This window comes from Phaseolus vulgaris, chromosome 10, assembly GCF_000499845.2.
Source record: "Phaseolus vulgaris cultivar G19833 chromosome 10, P. vulgaris v2.0, whole genome shotgun sequence".
Lineage (NCBI taxonomy): Eukaryota > Viridiplantae > Streptophyta > Magnoliopsida > Fabales > Fabaceae > Phaseolus > Phaseolus vulgaris.
The window spans coordinates 30,945,975-30,966,999 of NC_023750.2; the positions used below are offsets into that span (position 1 = coordinate 30,945,975).

A 21,025-nucleotide genomic window follows, 5' to 3' on the forward strand; every position below is an offset into this window, starting at 1 on the left:
TTATTATATACAAAAAATACTTTCATATTTTACCCTTTTTATTCATTTTCTTTTTGCTGTAAAGTTTTTTTTTGTAAAAAATAACTTTAAAATAATTTGTCATTCAAAAATTTAAATAAAGGGTCTAGTTTGAATTATGTAAATACATTTAAAAAAGGAAAACAATAAAAATAATTAATTATTTTCATGGAGATTATTATTAAATGAAATTGATAAGAAAATGTTTCACTTATTTCACCATCCAAATCTTTAATATTATTATTTTTTTGGCTTGTTTAGGATTTAAGGTATAATAATTGAAATAAATATAGGTATCCCTAAAATGGTCCAAGTTAGAGTCTCAATGTTAGATCACAAATACTAGAAGTAAAATTAAAAAAATATATATAAACTTAAAATCTAATTCAAATTTATAAAAGTGATTTATGAGATGATATTTGCATCTTACAAGTAATTTTAATTTTAAAATTATTAACTTATTATTTAATATAAATTATAGTCTAAATTTATTAAAAGACGAGAACAAATTAAAAAAAATGAAGATTAGAAATGTGGTATTTAGTGAAAAAAGTGGAAGAGAATCTAAGATAAATTGAATTAATTTGAAGTGATTGGTCACGTTCAAAGGTAACTGAAAGAAAGGAATGAGTCAAAATTGTGGAATGTTTAAAACGGCTTTGACGAAAGGTCACGGCCATTCAAATACATTTCTCATTCATGCAACCAATTTGGTAGCTACATTTTTTTATCATATATATAATATATACTATAGAACGCCACCATTACCACTACATCAAAAATATATTTATTTACTGTATCAAGAACTTTTACTCTTTTTAATTAATTTAGTTTCTAGAATTTCATAAATTTAACTATTATTAAGTATTTCATTTTTTATTTAAGAAAATTATTGTTTGATTTTTCTGATGTGATGTGACATGTATAGTTAATTTTACTTTTTCATATTCAATATATTGATAAGTCATTTTTATGCAATTTTTTCTTTCAAATCGTTTCTTCCTTGAAAAATTGAAGACGTATCACAACAAATAAAACAATATTGTAATTACGCAATAATATAAATATTAAAATTAAATTGATTTATGTGATTTAAACTTTTAAAAATAAGCATTATTTAAAAGTTTTTAAAATTTATAATTTTTTATTTATTTTTTATTCATTTGGAATAAAATAATTTTGATCTAACATATGATCCAGTAAGAGAATTTCTTTTTATGTCCATTTTTTTCATTAAAATTAAATATATATTCGAGCATAAATAGTTGTAGTTTTTTAATGATTTCTTTTGAAAAATCCAAATCTTGAATAGATATATCGGTAAAAAAATTCTATCCGACGGGATTGATATCTTCAATTCAAAAAGATTTCATGTATAAAAAAGAGTTTTTTAGGGTAAAAAACATAAATTTACTAGTAGAATTAAGCAAATTCTTAAATAAAATTTTATTTAAAATATAATTAAGTCAAAATAAAAAATAGATTTTTTTTACATTTCTGAAAATCTTTTAAACAAAAATTACATATGAATTTCTTAAAAATTATGGAAACTGTAAGAATAATAAAGTATTATTGAAGTAAACTATTTTTACTTTCTCAACACATTCTTTCTTATACAAATTCTATTATTAGTTAAAGAAAACATAAAAGTAATAAATTTATAGGATGTATGATGTGCTAAAAAAAGATAATTTTTTATATATATATGAGATATCATTATCCTTAGTTAAAACTATTGAAAAAAAATAGTAATCATTAGGGAAATCCATCAAGATTGTAAATTTTAATAAACAGGAAAAGAAGTGTCTTAAGAATATATTACAAAGTGTGATGTGAAATTAATTCCATAAGAAAAAGGGTCATAGAATTAAATCACTTCATTTTGACCACTCATTGATTTCCCCACAAGTTTGAGACCAATTCTCTGTTTTTTACCATTCCAAATTTCCACAGACATACTCTTCATTTTCAAAGAAGCATCACTTCCCACCACTCAGCTTTTTCATTCTGCTCACATTCTTTGACTTCATAAGGCCTTCTCCGTGGTAGAAGCACAACCACTTGTTATACCCATTTTTAGTTTCACTCTGAGTTGCATGACCTTCTATCTCATAGGTCTGTAAAGTTCCCTCCTTTTGGTTTATTATATTCTCATGATTTGAACCCTCTTGTGATTCAAAGTTTATTGGTAGGTCACTTTTTCCCCTTTTAATCTTAAAAACATTGGCTTGATTGTGTTTTGATTCATCTTTAGTTTTTTAATTGAGTCATAGAACCTTTGCCATTTTTTTTCTGGGGTTGTTTTGGCTAATTCTAGTGGGTTTGAAATTTCAGGGCCTGGAAAATTGTTTTGAAATCTGTGAAAATGAATTTACCAGGTTTTGTGTGATTTCTTTCATGCTATGGATCTGGATTGATTTTCATATAGTAGAATGAGTGAGCATTTGTTGGTGTCTTGTTATTTTCTGAGAATAATTGGGTGCATGGAGTTTATAATTCCATAGAATGGAGTAATTTGGTTTATTAGCAACAAAGCCTTTGTGATATTTATTGTGAAGATTGACCAATGACATAGGAAAGATGAAGTGATTTTTGTTTTCTATTTTGGGAGTGTGATTGACACAACACAAGCACGTACAGCTCAGGAGATTTATTAGGGACCAGTTGATTATAATGTCTACTGTTGTACTTTTACATTTTATTTGCAGTCTGAGGGCAAGGAATGAGAGTGATGAGAATTGAGATGAGTGAAAAGAGACATGGAAATGAAAATGAGGGGAAATGGGAGATTGTTATCTGTATTCATGTTATTGTTTCAAGTTGTGATCACTAGAGAATCTAATTAAAAAAATAAAATAATCTAAAGTGGGTCAGGGAAAATTTTTGGAATTTTAGGTAGCTTTTTAAGTGGAAATTCCTTGATACCACTGAGGTCTTAATAACTTTGTTTAGGCATTTTTTTTGCAGCAAAAGCAATTTTATTCAACAACTGAGTTCTGTACAGAAGATGGGGTGTTTCACTGTCCTGAAATACAAGAAGGAAAAGAGCAATAAAATCCGATACACAAAATGTGTCAGCCATAGTAAACATGTTCCTACAGTACTACCTGAACCTCAAACTCATACTCGTTCCCTGCAATCTGCACCTTCTAGTTTTAGGAATAGAGTGAAATCCATTCATCCCATTAATAAAGTTACCAATTACAGAACGCGGGCATTATCTGCTCCATCAGCTCTTGATGTGGCCAGACAAGATACACTTACCATAGTCGAGTTCAAGGATCAAGAGGAATCAAGATACAGTGTGGGATCACTGAAGGGGCAGCATTTATCTAAACCACAACCTTTACCACTTCCATCACTCCAGGGTGGTGGTGAATTGAAAGCTACTAGCAACTTTAAGTCAGGAATAGCTAGTGGTTCTCTGCATGCTCCTGATGCAGCAGAACAGGATGCTTTGGCCTCATTTGAGTATGAGGATCAAGAAGAGTCAAAACACCGAGTTGGATTGGTGAAGGATCATTGTTCAACTAATTCACAACCTTTGCCTCTTCCATCTCGTCAGGGTGGTGCTGCTGCATTGAAGGCTAATGTCAGCTTTAAGTCGGGAATGGCTACTGCTCCTATACATGCTTGCGGACCTTTGCCTCTTCCACCTACTGGGTTGCTTAGAAACTTAACGTTTGAGGAGATTGCTGCTGCTTGTCACAACTTCTCTTCAGATCGATGCATGTCTGAATGTCTTTCTTCTACCATATATAGCGCTTCATTTGGTGATGATGCTTCAAATGCAAAGAAGTTTGAAGCCACTGTCACCCGCCTTCATTTGTCAACTCAGGTACTTTTCTTCATTCTGAATTTTTACTTTCATCTCTTGGTATCCTCATGCCTAGTAGAATGATGATTGCTCACCCTAATATATGAGGCTTCTGTTGCCAAATATAGAGAAGTACCGTCTTATCTTAAAATGGCTAGAAGTCAATGTTTCATGTACTTTTTTAATAGAAGATTGTTATGCATTTTGAAAACCATTTGAAGAGACGTATCAAGGAGTTTGGGTTTGTCAACTGGTGATGTACTATTTAACAGAAGCTTCTAAACCTTGTTCTTCTTGCTGTCCTTCCTCTTTTACTTCTCACAGCATATTTGAATGTTTTTAAACCATTTTTAAATCAAATGAGGAAAGTTGTTAAAAATTTCGTTGTTACTGATTCAAACGTAAATATGAATTTTTGTTAGCCTTGCATTGAGAGGTTTATGATTTTTGTGCCAAGACAAAAGTTTGAAAGCAGCTGAGAACTTTCTGACATGGTCTAAGTGTATGTAATGTATCTAGCAGGGACTGAAGGAATTCATAAATGATGTTAATACCCTTGCATCGTTGCAACATCCAAACCTATGTAAATTGCTAGGATTTCATGCGCGTGATGGTTCTGAACCAAGAATGTTGGTTTATGAGAGGCTATACTATGGAAGCTTGGACCACCAGTTGTTTGGGAGATCTGATGGCCCTTCAATTGATTGGAACTCACGAATGAAAGTTGCCATATGTGCTGCACAAGGTCTTACTTTCTTGCATGAAGAAGGGCCTTTCCAGGTAATAAATTTTCTGTGTTTTAGCTTAAATTTGCTGTAAACTATATGTCATATATTTATATCTTTGCTGACGGACCTCTATCAATTAATTGTAGGCAATGTATAATGAATTTTCAGCAGCCAACATTCAGATTGACAAAGATTTCAGTGCAAAGCTTTCTGGGTATGGTTGTGTTGGACGAATTCCCGAGGAAGAGATTTCCAGCAGTTCATGTGTAAGTTCATTTACTCTAAAATGCAGTGTGTGTATTATTATAAATCATGAACTATTGAAATGATATTTTCTAGCTTTGAACCTTCTTATTTGACATGTAAAAAGTTTTCCATAAGTTTTGTTCTCATTCATTCGGTTGTTACAGGCTGTAGGAAACCTGTCAGTGGAGACATTGGAAAGAGGAATTCTTACTCCAAAGAGCTATGTTTGGGGCTTTGGAATTATTCTTTTGGAGCTACTTACTGGCAGAAAGAATGTTGATAGTCATCACCCCAAGGAAGAGAGAAACTTGGTCAAGTGGAGCCGGCCTTTCCTGGCGGATGATTTTCGGCTGTCGCTGATTATGGATCATCAACTTAAAGGTCGGTATCCTCCCAAGGCAGCAAGAGCAGTAGCTGACATTGCACAAAGATGCCTCCAAAAGGAGCCGTCAGAAAGACCCCCCATGAGAACCATTGTTGAACATCTCAAAGTGGTTCAAGATATGAAGTACTCATGTTGGTTCCCACTGCAAGAACCAGCAAAACAAATGTCAAGATCGCCAAGTCTTAATGGTATCAAATGTCTCACACCTACATTGAGTTTCTCTCCCGCAGCAGCACTAGTAGCCAGACCATCAGTTTCATCTCCAAGATGGTGTGCTGTGCCCACATTGCATCTTCCTCTTGGCGCTTGTTCCTCCACTTTCTCCATCGACGAGCTTGGTAGGCCGGAAACCCGGAAGTCATCATCCTCATTGTGTAGGAGAGCCAGTGTTGAAGGATATTGACTGCCAATGATGCTCATTTTTATTTTATTTTGTTTGTTGCTATTATCATTTTGGGATGCCTCAACACAATTGTATAGGAGATAAAGTTATCATGAGACGAAAGTTATCATGAGACGTTGTTCTTTTGTAGATAGTGCAAAGGTTGGTTATACTGGTGATATTGATATGAAATTTTTCTTTGTTTCTACTCATTTCTCCTCTCTACACATTTTTTTTATCTCCTCAAACACCTTTCCACTCAACTCTAAACATGCCAAAAAACTAAAAAAGAAAGCTCTGCCTATACTTATTCTGCAAAAAAAAAAATGATCTGATTGGGTTCAAGGGTGGGATGCATTTACACCCTTCAGGGAATTTGTGCACCCTCATAATTATTGTAATTCTAAAAATATTTGTATTTCAAATTTTATAATTCAAAAATTATTTTTTGGATTCATAAATAACTTTCGAATTGTAAAATTTAAAATATAAAGTTGGTTTTTTCACAATCCAAAAGTTATTTCTGAATGTAAAAAGTAGTTTTTTAAATTAGAATTTGAAAGTTAATTTTATATTTTAAATTATATAATTTGAAAATTAAATTTATATTCTCAATTCTAGAATTTAAAAGTCCTAATAACTCCTATTGTAAAATTTAGAAGCTAAATTTGTATTTTAAATTTAAAATACAAAATTGGCTTCTCAATTTTATAATTCAAAAATTATTTTCTGAATTCAGAAATAATTTTCAAATTTTATACAATTTGAAATTCGTTAAAATGTGCAGATTCTTCTATAAAGGAGTTCACAATTTTTCCTATTCAACAAAAAGCTTATAGGGTACAGGAATTTAGGAGTTATTTTTCACCTAAAATATGGAGTTACTAGGAGAAATGATAGATAGATAGAGGTGCAGGAAGAACCTCCCCACCGGTATAGCTGTCTTGAAGATGAAATTGAACTATATTCCAATATTAATTAAACTACAACCGTAGTTAAATTGTAAATGTTAATTTACATTTCTCTTAAACCATTTATGATATGATTTGATTTTTTAGTTTTTTTCACTTTTGGTTGAGATTCTTAAATTATTTTTGTATCTTCTCAAATGGTGTATCCGTATGGGACACACGTATTGAACACCGATACTCGTGCGACATTAGTAAGACACGTATTAGTGAAATATCAAATTTAAAAAATATTTGTTGAATTTATCACAATTCTAATACGATTTTAACATTTTTTTTAAAAATACATTAATTTTTTAAAAATTTATATTTATTATATAAATTTTTATTATGACCAGTCATGAAAAATATATTTTTATTCAAAAAAAAAATTTAAATATACTTGTACAGATAAATCTTTATTATTAATTTATATAATTTACATATTTATGTCCCGTATCTTATATTTTAAAATTTTTGCGTATCTCATGTAATGTATGTGCCCGTATCTTATATTTTAAAATTTTTGCGTATCTCATGTAATGTATGTGCTACAACGCTTAGAGAAATGCCGAAAATGTAAGGTGGCAACAATATAGTATAATAATAATAAAAAAAATAGTCTTTCCATTTCATTTTATTAATTAATTAATCTATTTTTCACATATTAAGAAAATTAATAAACCAAAATTTATTAAAACATCGTTTCCTTTTTTTTTCTGTTCCATTTTTTGTAATTATTGTACATTTAATTTAACAATAATTAAACTTTTTTGAAACACATCTAAATGTACATGTTTTATATTTTTCTCATCCAACTGATTCATAGTTAATAATAGAAGAATTTAAATTAGATTAAGTATTTATTTAGAATAATATTAGACAAAGCTATAATTATTGTATTGAAAGAAAGTTACTTTAAAAGTATTAGGGTGAAATAGTTTTCCCGCAAAAGGGCATTTCCCTGTTAAAAAAGCAAGTGGTATTCAAAGTAAGCAGCCATATTAGGAAACGAAAATAGGCGTTGCGTGTATATAACAAAAAAGAAGACGAACAATGCTTATTCAGACTTACCACACAGACCAAAAATACAAAAAACAAGGTGCTGTAACAACATGGATAACATTCCACTCCTTGCCTCACTAGTTTACAACCCTAAAACACAAGCTTTTCCACTTGGTGGCTGTATACAAAAGAACCTTGTATAATTTTATAACTCACGCAAGAACGATTCTTGTAAAATAATTTTGGAGTAAAAAGAAGGAAAAAAAAGTAACTAAGATTTCATGAGAGTGAATTGTTTTGGTCTTTATCTTGCCCACTGTTCTCTTCATGACTGCTATCCTGCTCATGAATAACTGAAGGCGTACCACAATCCTCGTTGTGTCTTCCCTCACTTTCGTTGGTTGTCTGTGCCTGCACATTTGAAGCTGAATTTGTTTGCTGCTCTGAGATCAAACTAGTAAGGCCATTTTGCTTCAGGTAGGTCTCCAGCGGGAGATTTGCCTCTTCAAGAAGAGTTGTCATGCTCACATTATTTGGCCCAGCTTGCGCTTCTTCTCGATCAGGTTGACAATTCAAGTCTAATTGTCCCTTGCCAGCTTCCGCAACATGGTCTTCAGTCCTTGGCTCCAACTCAATTGGCGCCCTTACTTCGTTCTCCAAACCATCAACTGGAGTTAAATGTCGTGAGGTGCTGTCCACTTCTGATTCTTCCTTCGTTCCCCACGCTAACTGATTTCTCTGAGCAATCTCAGCTTCACGTTCCGATTGACGCTTCTTCTTTCGCATCATCAGGGTTTTAAACCGACGTTTAACTGTCATGCACACATTGCAGGTGCAAGTAGGTTTGTGTTTGCCCTTTCCACTTGGAGGCTGGATACAGACAATGCAGGAACACCCAGGTCTATGCCGGGGATGTTTTGTGGTGGTAACCACTGGTGTCCTGCCAGAGTCACTTGCATCATCTCCAAGTATTGCTGCATTTGCCAAGGCATCCAGTCCTGAAGATTCTTTGTCCAGGGCTGGTCTCTGGCTTGCTGCCAATCTTTGTTTCTTGAATTCTGTTCCACAATAAATGATATCATCAACAAGTTGTTCACAGGAAAAATATGCTACGATGTATTCATAATAGTCACAGAATCACCATCCGAGTCCACGCAGCACATTTTGGGATTACAAATTTGCCAGTTTCTTGAACGAAGATAATTTAACTAAAAAAGAGCAAGCATAAAAGACAAATAGCAAAATGGAACCGGTTAATACAAGCAACACTACGTGGTAACCACTCATGACTAATCCTTGTTGTCCAGCTCCTCTTTGTTGCGTTACTGGTCATAAAGCAGTTTTTTGAAATGAAAACTCAGGATTAGATAAGAATGTTTGAAAAGGTACTGCCTGACATTTTAAAGTCATTATGCAAATCCTTAGCATTGTAAGTTAGGATTGGTATGCCGACCATTGAAAAATAGAAAAATAAAATGCACGAGAATTCAATACTTTCAAACATTGTATACATGTTTTAATTTTTAAGTTAATTTTAATGGCCATACAAATTGAAGGGATCTTCAAACATCCCAAGTCTTCTATGCTCAACGCCTAATTGTCTTCTATTCCCATTCTAAAATTCATTTCCAGATAGCTTTAAACTGATTATGCAGATAACCGTGTGCCTTCTTCTATAACTGAGTATGGATGAGTTATGTTAGGAATATAAATAATGGCTTATTAATTAGAGATACTTAAACTACACATCAACAGCAGCATCTGATCAGATCCCAATTTAAATGGGAAAACCTTGTGAGACGCCCAATCTATACATATATACCTAACAAAATCTATTACAAAAGGCATTCATCTATATTAAATCACAAATACAAGTTTGTGGATCAAAAAGAAAGTCTAAGTAATATCCTGGGAAGTCATTAGCCATATTTCAGTACAATTGGTAAACATGAATAAGAAAATACTGCTAGAAAAGCATTGCTTCATATTGCAAAATTTTGCACAAGAAACCCTTTCTAGTAGTATGCATTGGTCAGCAGTAACTAGGAAGCATAAAAAACACAACAAATGGATAAATACCTTTATTCAACCTTAGAAGATTATCCAGTTCCCTTGGGTTCAATTCATTAGGAGCAGCACATGAAGACCTGTTGACAGCAATGCAGAAGCATGAAGGTCTTAACTAATGAGTATTGGTATTAATATCATAGCAGTATTGCACTATATGGTCTTCTGCTCACCTGCTCTGATCCCATAAATTCTCCACACATGTCCACTTGGGGGGAATTAGCACATCAACTGGCAACTTCCGCCATTTTGAGCAACTATCACACTGCGTCCACTGCTCATTCACCCTAAGTTCAATCACACTCCAAATTGAAATACTCCATAAAAATAATACAAGTTTATGCTTTGGCATAACTTGAAAAAGAAATCATAAAGTTCCATAGAAAAAAATGAAAATAGGAGGGACGGGGTACGAGAGGAAAAACCTGACACATGCAAATAAAATAGAAAAAAACTCTAACAGGCATATTCATCTTACCCAGCTGATCGAACTACAAAGATACTCCTCTTTCCAAAGACAGGAGGTTCCTACATGAATTGAAAAGCGATATCTTAAACTGGTTACATAATAAAATTTATTGTTATTTACTAAGTATACTAATTAAGGTATTAGCGAATCTGAGACGCTAGCCCTAATAATTGGTTAGTATCATGACATAATTAATACAAGAAAAGTCAATTTGTCCAATAAAAGGAGAGTGTTAAAGAGTGACCTTAGGAAATAAAAACGAAAGCACATTCAATGAAAAGAAAATACTTATTATATTAAAGATAGAAAAAAAATATTTTACATTTAATAAAGTATATTAAATTTTCTTAATTAGCGTCTTTAAGACACTTGTCAGCAAATTGATAAACATTAATTACATCACTGACCTAGGCTGAGGTTTGAGAAACCCATGTCTTCATCCCTCTTGTTGGCCATCCCCTAATTTACTAGTATTTTTCATATACACATACATTCCCTCAAAGCAAAGACATTATAAATAAGAAACTATAGAGGCATTTTAACAAGTACAAACTAGCAGGCTATTTAAACAAATTCCATAAATTGCAATAAGGAGAGTAACTACTAATGTATGCTGAACTACCCATATTTGAGAAGTTCTGACAGTTTAGAAATCATATTTTCTTCTTTAGATTTAGACTCACTTGGAGAGAAGAAGTTTAGGATAAGATGAATGCATTAAGAAACTCATTACAATGAAAAGCTCATACACATTTATTTGGGTTAAATTTGGTGCTGAGTTAACATAGCAGACACAATAATTTAACCTCTCACGCACACTAATAGTGTGGGTGAATTTCATAAAAAATGAAAGCTTCTCCTAAATTGTTTACTTACTTCATACGCTTCAAAAACCTGATCCTCAATCATGACAATGCTTGGCTTAACAGTAGGAGGTGGTCGGAGCAAATCCTGAGCCTCTTCCCAGGTAAGTTTCAGCTCCATTGCATCCTGGCTATCAATAAGCATCCTTTTACTTTTTGACCCAATATTCCTAGTTCTTTTCTTCTCAGGAACAAGCAAAGGCGGCAAAGGCAACCCCTCTCTTTTCCTGCTTTCGGGCATGTCAATGTTATGCCAGTTCATGTCACCACCAGCAGAGTTCCATTTTTTAGACAGCACATTTAGGTGGGTTTCTGAACATCCCTTTTGTGACTGAAGAAGGCCAGAGTAACCACTTAATACAGGTAGATTCTCATAAACACCAGAATAGGAAGTTTCACTTGAATGAGAACCATTGGGCATATTAGATGGTAGTGTTTCCTGCTTAATAGGTGATTAAATACCAATTCTGAAAGTTTTGAGTTTGTTATATGAACTAAAAGTGACTGTTACCTGTACTGCTGTAGAATTTGTTGCCTTTCTAAACCCCATTATAAGCTTCCCCTCAGGGTCCATACGGCTAAATGTTACTGCACAAATTTTAGAAAAAAAAGTTCAAAATTTTTTGTATCCAAATATCAAGATGAAACTAAAATAAAAATAGAAGCAACCACAAGTTGACATTGAAACTTAGTAAATGTACTGAAATCAGTTGTTTTTCAATGAAGATAACCAATGAAATAAATCCCCAAAAACATGAGCAACATTTTGTTATGTGGTGATGGTACTTTGTCCAAGGAAAAAAACCCACAGTAAGTTACAAAAACTTCTCAGAACATAAAGAAAAAACATAGTAATGGTACAGAAATCAGTTGTTTTTCAATGAAGAGAGCCAATCAAATAAATCCCCAAAACAGGAGCAACATTTCATTAAGTGGTGCTGGTACTTTATAATAGGAAAAGAAAATGAGTGGAAGTTACACAAACTTCATAAACTTTCTCAGAACATAAAGTAAACAAAACAAAATACATTAGGAAAACCATTGTGGTTAGTATCTTAAAACGGAATGTCTTTTACGTATGGTTATTGACTCGTTAACACATTTAGTGAAAAATTAGCAAAGATTCTTAGCAAATGATATTGATTAGTCACACCACTTTTATAAACGACATGTAGTGGGTATGATCTTAGAAAATAAAAGTTTCGATGTGGTTCATCTATTCTTAGTATTAAGGGATTCTCAGTAAAATATACCAGTATCTCCAGCTTGCAATTGCATAGACTGAATGCAGGGGGTTACTCCTTCTAAAACATACATCCTGCTGTTATTATTTGGCCAAAATCTAAATTGAAACATCCATTCTTTTCCTTTCACATCTTGGATTCTTAAAGGAAGGCCCTCTGGTTGAGAAATTGGAGGAAAATATGCCTGCACAATTATTAGTTCCAATAAATTACGAAACTCGTCAACAAAAATAACTTTTAGTGGATTATTTATTAATATAAAATGACAACTTAGACAGTTCAACAAATAGGTTGGGATAAATTACTTCAGCACATGCTTTTGGTAAAACCAGGCGACCAATTCGACCAGCATCACTAGCACTCAGCATCTTTTCAAAGAGTGGCACGATAGTGGAATTTGAACTTCAATATATCATGAATCATGGTTAAGGAATTCCAAGGTAAAGAGTAACTATCAAAACAATAATAATTTAATCAACCTGCATAATTTTCTTTCCAGTGATTAATACTTTCTAGAACTAATTACAATGTTGGATACTCTCCTGATATTTGTTGCAACTCTTGATCAGTAATCCTGGGCCAATAACGCGGAAGCAACTGATTCCTTCCACGTCCTTCAGCAGGTGGCCTTGCCACACGAATCTGGGATATCATTCCAGCATTTACTTCTAAGCCCGTGCCACTGGTTGACCTTGGGGGCTTAGGTAAAAGATGGCGAGACCTTGACCCCAACAAAAGTGAAGATGCTTTACTTTGTTCCCTTTCATCAACGACAGAATTATGAAAGGGGTTTGAATTTCCTAAGGGAGTAGCAAGGGTCATACTTAAATTTGTCTGTGCCAGAGAATCATATATATCTCGCATTTCTGAGTCTACCTTACAGCTCTCTGCTTTGGAAGCCTTGGATGATCCATTAGACTCAAAATGAAATTGTGATATCAAAGTGCTTCCAAGTTCTCCAACAGAAGGCAAAACTTCGGGTTTCATTTCTGTAGAAAGCCCATCTGTTTCAACTTTATGAGGTTTGAACCAGCATCGGAGACCATCATTCTCTGCGTAATGCCCTCCTTGCATACCCCTCACATTTAATTGGTTAGCCAGTGTAGTGCACTGCTGCGCACTGGCATCTATTACCTTTGATGTCCCAGATCCATTAGGCTTTTCATTGCTTGCAATCTGTAAAAAAAATGTCAATTTTGAGAACATATAGTTAGACTTGAAAATTATCAACACAAAATAATCATACATGTAAGAACCAAAACCTATTTATGGAAACACAGATTTGAATTGCAGAGCTTGCATAACAAAGCTTTTATTTGTTCTCTAGATCACTGACAACTCAATTTACCTCTAAAGGCTAATCAATAAATTAATTTATCAACCTCATGATGGTACAAGTTTCAGTCAAAATTAACCTGAAAATTAAGGCCTTCTATTCTATCCAACATTATATACATTGACACAATTGAGGGAGTTGTGAAAATCAATAAAGGAACAATATTTTCATGTGTTTGCATAGTGGTGAACATAAATGGTTATTTAAATAAAATGGTGAAGTTATTTTACAGGTTGAAGTCCTGAATTCCTTGCACAGCTTATACAGCTTACACCACCAGTATCTAATAATTCAAGCTGAGACATAGAAGCAATGCATCCACAATGGAGACGCTGCAGATAAAAGAACATATAGGATCATTAAGCTTAACATAGCACCTGAAAGAACCAGAATTAGAGTGCAAAAAGTTATCCCAGTCTTATATATACTGTGACTATGCACCAAAATACAAATTCTTAAGCAGTCTACCTTGTCACATGACGTGCATTTCCTCCAACCAGAATCGTTTGGGTGGAACATATCACAATATGTTGATTGCTCATAAGCAGAACTACATCAGAGAAAAATCAGGAGTAGGAATCAGAGTATGAATTTGTCTCTCAGTTGAATCCAATTTCAATCAAATGAAAGAAGGTTTGCAGACTTATTGATGCATGTCAATACTTAATCTAAAGGGAACATGTTATCAAGATGACAGTTGTTTACACCTAATGAAATTCAAGTTTGAAAATGAAATTGCAAGAGCAATTTTGTATGAAAAGTTGGTGAAATAAATTGTTGGAAGCAATGCCTTAATTTCAATAATTTATCATGAAATTTATGATGTGATCTAATATTCTTTCCATGTTTCCTAAGCAAAATTATTTTAGGCACCGTTCAAATTCAAAATGATTTTTTACAATAAATATTCAGGTAGATGAAATCTTTGTTCCACTGTATCTCACACAAGCTATATATTCGGACATTCTATACTCATACAACTACCATATTTTTCTTTATTTTAATTTTTGATCCCATTTTGGGGAAACTTATGCTACCTTGCATTTATTAAAAGTAAAAAACTTTGGTCATTTAATAAAAGAAAGTAAGAAATATAACACGGTAAATCATAAACACATCCCATAAAGACGTCATAACTTGTAGTCTCTGGTCAGCAGCAGAAACTAAGATTCGGAGACCCAATTTTAGCTACGACAACTTCAACCACTTATCACAAAATTGAAGTAAAAAAAATAAAATAAAAACATAAAAGCGTGTAAACGCCACTACACTAACTAGAAAATCGGGAGGCCCAAGAAGAAAAAAGGTAATCACGAGTCAAAACTTAGATTATGAAAAAATTTAATTAGCAACTTCAAACTAAATTTAAAAGTAAAAATAATGAAAAAAAAAAACAGAAAAAACCCCTCAAAACAACAAACAATTAACAACAAAAAAAGCCACAAATCACAAATTACTCCAAAGTTCTAATCCACTGTTGTGTTCCGTACAACTACGTATCAACTCAAGCGTTAATTTCAACTCACGCGAACAGATCGATTCAAAATCTAGAGTATCATTACCCGCATTTATCACAGAGATCGGCGAATTCGCCGGATCGCAGGGCCCAGCCTTTGCGCCACCGAATCGTCGTCAAGGTGGCGCACGCCACGTTCATGCAGTTCTTTGACTCCATTTTCAACTCCAATTCCACGCGCTCTGCAGCACACAACAAAAACCAGAAAAATCAAAACGAAAAACCCTAACTGTCACCTTACCAACTCGTTCGACGTCGGACGCCAAATCCGGCTACGGAAAACGTACCGTACCGAAATTAAGCCTGAGAGCAAAGCTCGAGTGGCCGCTCGGCGTCGCCGGAAATTCGCAAGAAGAAGTTCCAGTCACCGGAAGTCTCTACGAAGCGCAGGCGCGGCGAGTGATGAGGTTTAGTATTGGCATTCGCGCGGGAGAGAGGTGGCGAGTGTGATCGGAAGGTTGTTGGAATCTGAACCGAGGAGAGGAACCGGAGAGAGATTTGAATGGACGGTAACCGGAGAGAGAATATGAGAGAATAAGAGAGGGTGAAACAGAGAGAAAGAGAGAGAGAAGGCGTGTGCATGCAGAATAAGAAAGAAGAAAGGAAAATGCACCAAAATGCATGCACGATGATTATACTTCAAGACTCGGCCAACTCCCCACTTGCTTCCTCTTTTTTACAATTTTTAATTTATCATCATTATTAGAATTATTATTCTTTTTCTAACTTTTATTATTATCAATATCATCGTGCTTGGTTGGTTACTGTTATTCATTATTTTCCTCAATCTTTTTTTGTCAGATAATCTTTAGTATATATATAAAATTTGAATACCACTTTCACTCATAATTTCACCATCACCAAGATTAGATTATTTTTCTCACTTTCATTTTCATTGGTTCTTTATCTTAAAATATAAATATAAATTTATTCTTTTATGCGTAATTTTCTTATTCTTAAAATATATCAACGTGATAAAAAAAAAGTCTCTATAAAATCGATTCTTTCTTCTTACATGGCACTTCTATATTTATTTTGAATTATAATAATCAAATAATTAATAAATTAAAACTCTCGTTATCTTACCTACTATTATTTTCTAATATTTTTTAATTTTTTAAAATTACATTACTATCTCAATTCAGGAATTCCCGTAGTCCATGATGTTAATTATTATATTTCATTGCATAAATAATATCTATCAATCTAACATTATACTCTCCAAAATAACTTAGAACACACAAAAACATAATCAGAATCATTGGAATTTGCATAATAATGTATAGGCTTTAACTTATGGATAAAATGAAGTTTCGTTATTTTATTTTATTTTTCGATAAATGGGCCAGAGGGCATATGAAGCTTCGTTTGTTTGTCATTGTTATTGAGAGGACTTATTGAGAGGACATTTCTTCTAGGCGTCAGAATGAGTAGAAATTTGGTGTTGTTTGAGATAATATTGAGAGACTCTTTCATTTTATTAATTACACTAATACTACAATTTTTTAAATTAAAAAATAATAATTATGGTCACAGTTATTTAATTAATATTTTATTCATTATAATTTTCTTAATATCAGTTATTATATATTTTTCTCTCAATTCTTTTTTATATTTGTTATACGTTATGAGTACCCAAACTTAAAATATGAAAAGTAACAGATAAACGCGCAGAAATATAGCGTATAATGGGGGAGATGCGACCGTGAGCACCTCAAAATGCGCCACTCAGATACAGTTGCTTTTGCTGTAATTACTATATTATCCTCTGTCACCCAAAACATAGGATTAGAGTTAACTGGTCAACGAAGTTTGTCCTTTTTCGTCCATTCGTCTAATTTCAATTTCAATGTGGACCCGTCTAACATTGATTAACATTCCGACATTACAGTATAAAATAAACAATATTTATTATTTTTATCTTATATCAGTACTATATATATCTTTAAATCACATAATAAACTGCATCATATTATATGGTATGAAATCTTTATATACATGTTTTTATTAATTTTTTTCATCAATTTTTTTCTTATCATTTTAATTATATGATACTAAAATTCTTTGCTGCTGATAAAAAAAAAAAAAAAACTAACATTCTTTGCTAGACTTGATTATCATTTTAACCAGGGTTTTGGGTTTATTCTTGTATCAAAGAAATATGGCATTCTTCCACTTAGATATTCTATATATTTATTTATAAGCAAGATTTTTTTTATTTGTAATATTTTTTGCAGCAATTATGTCTTTAATTAAATTTATTTTTGTCTTATTTTACTAATTATTATTTTGATTATTTTTCTAGTTATTTGTATTAATACTCATTAGATTATCTTGGTATTTGTTTCTAAATTATTTATGTAATTTCATAGAATTCTTCTATATCTATATAAAATAAACTTCTAATTTGTTTGGTAATATTTCTATCTTATTATTTTAAATCCTACTTAATTTTATAATTATGAAATTAAGTTCATTGAAATAATATACCAGAATCAATTATTATATTTAATGTATTGTTTTTAAATTTGGTAACTCTATTATAATTTTGTTTTCATACATAGTACTAATATTTTGATATCAAATTCATTATAATTAAGATAACTATAGTCTAAAGGTTTTTTTTTTTTAACGTGATACTATAATTTCTTAAATAGATTTTCTCTGGTAATAAATTGTATCAGTGTATTTTGTAAGAAAAATCCTAACAATAATACCAAAGTTAAAAACAATAATACCAAAGTTAAAAATTTGTATGGATTAGATGGGAGATCCCACATCAATAAAAATATTTCATTGTATAAAAAATAAGTGAAGTTGGATAGAGTAATTTAAAGTTTATGTTAACGAAAGTGTTTAAGAAGAAAACCATAAAATGGACGTGAAATTGGAAAAGTTAACAAATTTTGAAATGTAATAATTTGTAAATGGAGTTTCTTTGAAGTGAAAATGATTGTGCAGTGTGACGAAGAGGAAGGAACAGAGGGTGATGCGAAGGGGAATGAAGGAGGACAGGTAAAGGACAGTGACAGAGTCATCTCCATCCATCTGTCACGCGTGTTCGCTCTGCTCTGCTCACTCTCTATGCCTCCCCACACCTTCTTCCTTTCACTCCACTACTATAAACAAAATTGTTATTAAGTTTTTAATTCTATTTTTTAAATATTAAAGTTCACATTGATACAAAATAATAACATTTTATAATAAAATTAAAAATAAAAACATACAAATCTTATGATATGAATCAGATCTTAAAAATAAAAATATTTTACAATAAATAAATAAATACAAATATCAAATTATGAGTTGATTTTATAAAAATTAAAATTTATTTTATAGAACAAATTCTTCCTTTCTCTAATTCCCACATATAAATAAATAAATAAGAGACAATTATTTTTATATGCAATAAAATTTTGGTAATGTTAATTTTAATATAATGACAAAAAGTTATCAATCAGTCATGTAACAAAAGATTTTCAATTTTAGGGAAATCAAACTGGATATAACAAGAAAGCAATCAATTTCAATGAAACCAGTAGATTATAGAATAAAAAATTCTGTCCATGTTCATAGAAGTTTGATTTTCCAAAAAAAAAAGGCATTAAGAATAAAGCTTACACATATCTTGAATTTTTTATAAATAAATTTAAAGAGAAATGCACGAAACTAAATTACTAATGAAATAAAAATGATTCGTGAAAAGATAAATATTAAAAGTTAGATTAAATTTCTTTTAAACAAAAATATTTTCATTAGGAACATGATTAATTGCATAAATAATATAGAAATCAATAACTCGGGAATGGAAAACAAATTATATTGGATATTTTTAAAACAATAAATATATCTTAGGAAAATTAAAAATAATAATTTTATTAATAAAAAGTTTACGCTTATTAAAATGGAAATGCATGTGCTGATAAGTTGGCTAATTTAGGGTTCATTCATAGACAATCATTTCATTGGTATAATAGACTTCCATCTAGTCGGTTCTTAGAATTCTTTATGAATAGGTATAGTCTACCTATGTATCGTTTTTGTTAACATGTGGGTTTTGGTCTAGTTCCCCATATTTTTGTATTTTTTTTCTTTTTCCTTTTTTTAATAATACTTTTTTCATGTGATGGCAAATGATGTTGTTACTTGAGATGTCAGCCTAACTGAGATGTCAAGTTGCATAGTGATACCTAACATGAAAATTTTCATTAAAAAAAAAATTGCTATGTCTAAAAGTTAAAATGAATTTATTTCACGTGATAGATTAAATTTTAAAAATATTTTTTAACTTTTTTTTTTAATTTAAAATTATTTCATTTTTAAATTATTTTTATTTAATCCATTGGACCTAGTTTTGTTTTGCTTCTTCTACTATCTTATTTCACTAAAAAACATAAACTTAAAAATTATTAATTAAAAGTATACAACAGAGATATAATACTATGCACTTTTTACCCATTAGCTATAACATTACGTATGGATCATGTAATGTGCAACAAAAATATCTCAAAGATTTTTTCCGTCAATGTTGAATATTTGTGAGGAAACATGAACTGTTATCTTCAACATCCTTATGATAATAAAAAAGCAACAATTTACAAAGTTGCCACTTAATTCTTATTGCTCTTAGATTTTTTATTTCTTCCAAAAACAATGTATTTCTTAATTTCAACGCTGATTCAAATCTCGAGTAAGACTTTTTTTTCTTGAAGATATACATCAAAAATAAAAATTATTCTTTATGATTCTTTGTCCCTTTATTGAAAAATAAAATGTGTAAATAAAACTTTCTACTCATAGAATTACTCATAAAATAGTGACTAGAATACCTAGAGTAAAATAACTTGTTATTATCCCTAAAATTATATATATATATATATATATATATATAATTGATGAGTTAGTTAGATTTATCTACGGATTTTTTAAATAAAATTTTATTAGCTTAATTTATACTTTTATTATCTTCTTATTTTCTAAGTTGTGTGTATACTTAAAAACTATTTTCTATTTAAACTCATTTTCCTTTTTTTAAGTTGAAATATGAAAAAAATTTAAATGTTTAAAAAAAATTAATAAAACTAAAAAATTCTGAAACTTTAACATAAATAAAAAAAACTTAATTAACTCATGGTGACCAAAGTTATATTACGTCTAACACATTACATATATAGTCTAATCAAACTTATTTTATTTTAATATCAAACTTATTTTATTTTAATTAGAAAATAATATTTATATGAGTTAAATAATCTCTTCTCATACCTATAATGTTAAATTAGTTTTTCTTTCTTATACAAACTTTAAACCTTCATTTCTGTAATATAAAAATATTAAAATAATTCTTCACAGCACGTTAATTTCATTTTTTTTATGTAACAAAACGAAAAATAATAAATATTATAATATAATATGTTATAATATATTATAATATTATAACATTCTCATTAATAATTATCATCAACAACCATGATAATGATGACTATATTTCATATTAATGTTAATGGACTAAATATAATTTTAACTATTTATTTATATAAAATATTTTTTTTTAAATTTTAAATATTTAAAAACTATATTATAATTAAAATTTATATTAATATAAATGTGAATATTTATTTACAAATATTAATTATAATATTAATTATAAATACTAATTATAATATTTATAATAAATATAAATTATAAATATTAATTATAATATTATAATATTTATAATAAATATTAATTATAATACTTATATATTTATAATAAATATTAATTGTAATATTTTTACATTTATAATAAATTATATTATAAATATTAATTATAATACTTATATATTGATAATAAATATTAAATATAATATTTGTTATGAATATTAATTATAATATTTGTTATAAATATTAATTATAATATTTATTATGAATATTAATTATAATATTTATTATGAATAATAATTATAATATTTATTATGATTATTAATTATAATATTTATTATGAATATTAATTATAATATTTAT

General features: G+C 30.4%; 2 protein-coding genes across 10 annotated transcripts; one reads left to right on the plus strand and one right to left on the minus strand.

Moving 5' to 3' along the window:
* The first annotated feature begins 1,887 nt into the window (after positions 1-1,887).
* Positions 1,888-5,788, plus strand: LOC137819029 (probable serine/threonine-protein kinase PBL11). 6 transcript variants are annotated; one of them, XM_068622736.1, is made up of 5 exons: positions 1,888-2,133; positions 2,971-3,856; positions 4,358-4,615; positions 4,710-4,829; positions 4,974-5,788. In XM_068622736.1, exons 2-5 carry the CDS (start codon positions 3,026-3,028, stop codon positions 5,595-5,597), a joined length of 1,833 nt encoding a protein of 610 aa, XP_068478837.1. In that variant the 5' UTR covers positions 1,888-2,133; positions 2,971-3,025; the 3' UTR covers positions 5,598-5,788. The 6 variants fall into 6 exon arrangements, with proteins under 6 accessions (XP_068478837.1, XP_068478836.1, XP_068478831.1 ...); XM_068622735.1 differs by having other exon boundaries at positions 1,918-2,133; positions 2,986-3,856; XM_068622730.1 differs by having other exon boundaries at positions 1,926-2,206; positions 2,986-3,856; positions 4,355-4,615.
* A 1,770-nt stretch (positions 5,789-7,558) lies between these two features.
* LOC137818533 (B3 domain-containing transcription repressor VAL2) lies at positions 7,559-15,685 on the minus strand. 4 transcript variants are annotated; one of them, XM_068622017.1, is made up of 13 exons: positions 15,311-15,685; positions 15,070-15,205; positions 13,976-14,057; positions 13,738-13,839; positions 12,710-13,347; positions 12,477-12,573; positions 12,181-12,355; positions 11,439-11,515; positions 10,941-11,258; positions 10,074-10,123; positions 9,769-9,882; positions 9,608-9,675; positions 7,559-8,586 (listed from the first exon to the last, which is right to left on the minus strand). In XM_068622017.1, exons 2-13 carry the CDS (start codon positions 15,180-15,182, stop codon positions 7,808-7,810), a joined length of 2,613 nt encoding a protein of 870 aa, XP_068478118.1. In that variant the 5' UTR covers positions 15,183-15,205; positions 15,311-15,685; the 3' UTR covers positions 7,559-7,807. The 4 variants fall into 4 exon arrangements, with proteins under 4 accessions (XP_068478118.1, XP_068478116.1, XP_068478117.1 ...); XM_068622015.1 differs by having other exon boundaries at positions 10,941-11,366; XM_068622016.1 differs by having other exon boundaries at positions 10,941-11,366; positions 15,316-15,678.
* Between the last annotated feature and the right edge of the window lie 5,340 nt (positions 15,686-21,025).

Bases quoted from the DNA above. Each gene is read 5' to 3' on its own strand.
- LOC137819029 (XM_068622730.1), top strand. From the start codon at position 3,026: ATGGGGTGTTTCACTGTCCTGAAATACAAGAAGGAAAAGAGCAATAAA. The intron at 3,857-4,354 runs GTACTTTTCTTC...TAATGTATCTAG, and splicing joins GCCTTCATTTGTCAACTCAG to CAGGGACTGAAGGAATTCAT. The intron at 4,616-4,709 runs GTAATAAATTTT...AATTAATTGTAG, and splicing joins ATGAAGAAGGGCCTTTCCAG to GCAATGTATAATGAATTTTC.
- LOC137818533 (XM_068622015.1), bottom strand. From the start codon at position 15,182: ATGGAGTCAAAGAACTGCATGAACGTGGCGTGCGCCACCTTGACGACG. The intron at 14,058-15,069 runs GTAATGATACTC...TCTCTGATGTAG, and splicing joins GATCTCTGTGATAAATGCGG to TTCTGCTTATGAGCAATCAA. The intron at 9,883-10,073 runs GTAAGATGAATA...GATTGAACTTAG, and splicing joins TTTGTAGTTCGATCAGCTGG to GGTGAATGAGCAGTGGACGC.